Raw genomic sequence first — 2,069 nt, 5'->3', positions numbered from 1 at the left:
CAGTCTAGGTAACAATAAACAATTAAAGGGATAGAACTCTAGTCCAGCCAACAGTCTAGGTAACAATAAACAATTAAAGGGATAAAACTCTAGACCATCCAGCAGTCTAGGTAACAATAAACAATTAAAGGGATAAAACTCTAGACCAGCCAACAGTCTAGGTAACAATAAACAATTAAAGGGATAGAACTCTAGACCATCCATCAGTCTAGGTAACAATAAACAATTAAAGGGATAAAACTCTAGACCATCCAGCAGACTAGGTAACAATAAACAATTAAAGGGATAGAACTCTAGTCCATCCAGCAGACTAGGTAACAATAAACAACTAAAGGGACTACACAAGTAATGCAAGACAGTTCCCTTGAAACCTCCAGCTGAGTCTATAATTATTGTTACATTAGAGAGAAACCTCAAATAAAAATCATCAACTATTAGATACAGGGTGTCCTAATAAACGTGGGAATATCATGACGACTTCTATATCGACTGTTTCCCATGCAGGATTATTTTTGAACATCATTTTGTATTATTCTAGTTAAAACATTTAACACCGAAAACTATTAGGCTCGGGATTTCCAAAATTAACGGAGATATTTGGAAGTTCAGATTCCAGTTAATTAAAAATTAACAAAACTGTTCAAATTTTTAATATTTCCGTCCATTTTAAAGGTACAAAGAAATAGACCACATTTTGGAAAGCTATTTAATTTAATCTTTTTTTTTGCACGTTATATCATTTATTAATTATCGGAAATCAAAGACGATATTCAAGTCGTCTTTCAATTCCTATGTTCATTGGGACACCCTGTAGATGAAACCAATGATATCCCAACCACTTTGCTCAGACAGAGGTATTCAGAGCACTGTTGTGCTCTGGAGAGCCTTTGAAATAAGGTTGCTAATCCCTTTAATAATGCGATATAATCTGCTTAATAATCACAATCCAAACTTTTTCAATAACTTACGTGCTGATAAGGTTTGTATCCAAATCTACATTGAGAATTAAGCTGGTTAATGTTAGATCTGATCCCTGGAATTATCATTAATTTAATGTCTAATTCGTCAAAAAAGATATTTTGAAAATTTGAAATTTAAAACAAATATGGACACGCTTGTAGTCCTTAAACTGTTCACATTTTGTTAATTAAAATGAGAAGTCAAATTTTTATTCCAAAAACTAATCCTTTATAACTTTAATATCATTAAAAAATGGACTAGCTATAGATCATGTTAACTGTTTAACGAATGTTTATTGGCAAAAAGGAGATAAGAATTAAAGAATATCTGAATTAATGTTTTCCTTGATTTTAAAAACTTCAGCCACTGTATTTATTATCGGTTGAGAGTAATCAACCTAAAAAAACATATAAAGGATTAGCGTTTTCTTGAGTTATAGTTTCCAGATTCTAGCCAGTCGGAAAAAGTTATCAATCTATATATAAATTTGGCTTGGCTGTCTGTTTGTCTGTCTGTCTGTTTGTTTGTATCCAATAAACGTCAAAACGGCTGAACCGATCGGGCCCATTTTTTTGTGGGACATCACGTGACCACAGGGAAGATTTATAAATGATAAAAAATAAAAAAAATGTGTTTTAAAGGTTTTTAATTTGGTAAAAAAAAAATTCTTGAAAATCCGCGAATTTTTTTTTAAATCCGCAAACTTTTTTTCTTCTTTGTTTTAAAATGTAAACAGAAAGAACATGTTCACAATTTAAATAGAAGATGGGCGCGAAGCGCCCTATAAGCCTAGTATATATATACATATATATATATAGCTGAAGGTCATGGCGTAGCCCGTGGAATTTTCTTTTTTTTAAATTAATGAGTGTCAACAAAAAATTTCAGCCCATTATGTCCAGCCGTTCGGCCGGCTATAAACATTATATACTAGAAATTCAAGGCGCTTCGCGCCCTTCTTTCTAGCCTAAGAGGGCGCTTCGTGCCCATCTTCTAAATTAGTTGTGAACATGTTCTCTTTGTGTTCATCGTAAAACAAAACAAAAATAATTCGCGGATTTTCACAAAAAATTTCGCGGATTTTCAAAATTTTAAAAAATTTAATGACG

General features: G+C 32.3%; 1 protein-coding gene across 1 annotated transcript in view; it reads right to left on the bottom strand.

The window, feature by feature from the left end:
* Positions 1–13: 13 nt before the first annotated feature.
* The window catches only part of LOC111704369 (uncharacterized), a gene marked incomplete at its 3' end in the record, with an annotated part of 9,396 nt that continues 7,340 nt past the window's right edge, over positions 14–2,069 (bottom strand). The window contains exons 10-12 of the mRNA XM_023476595.1: positions 1,304–1,357; positions 969–1,033; positions 14–55 (exon numbers count right to left, since the gene is read on the bottom strand). Of these exons, the coding sequence (XP_023332363.1) occupies positions 14–55; positions 969–1,033; positions 1,304–1,357 (161 nt within the window). The remainder of the gene's footprint in view (positions 56–968; positions 1,034–1,303; positions 1,358–2,069) is intronic.

The sequence above is a fragment of the Eurytemora carolleeae genome, unplaced genomic scaffold (assembly GCF_000591075.1).
Source record: "Eurytemora carolleeae unplaced genomic scaffold, Eaff_2.0 scaffold127, whole genome shotgun sequence".
In the NCBI taxonomy this organism is placed as follows: Eukaryota; Metazoa; Arthropoda; class Copepoda; order Calanoida; family Temoridae; genus Eurytemora; species Eurytemora carolleeae.
Note: the sequence above shows the minus strand (reverse complement) of the source record. Positions and strands in the feature narration are given on the sequence as shown.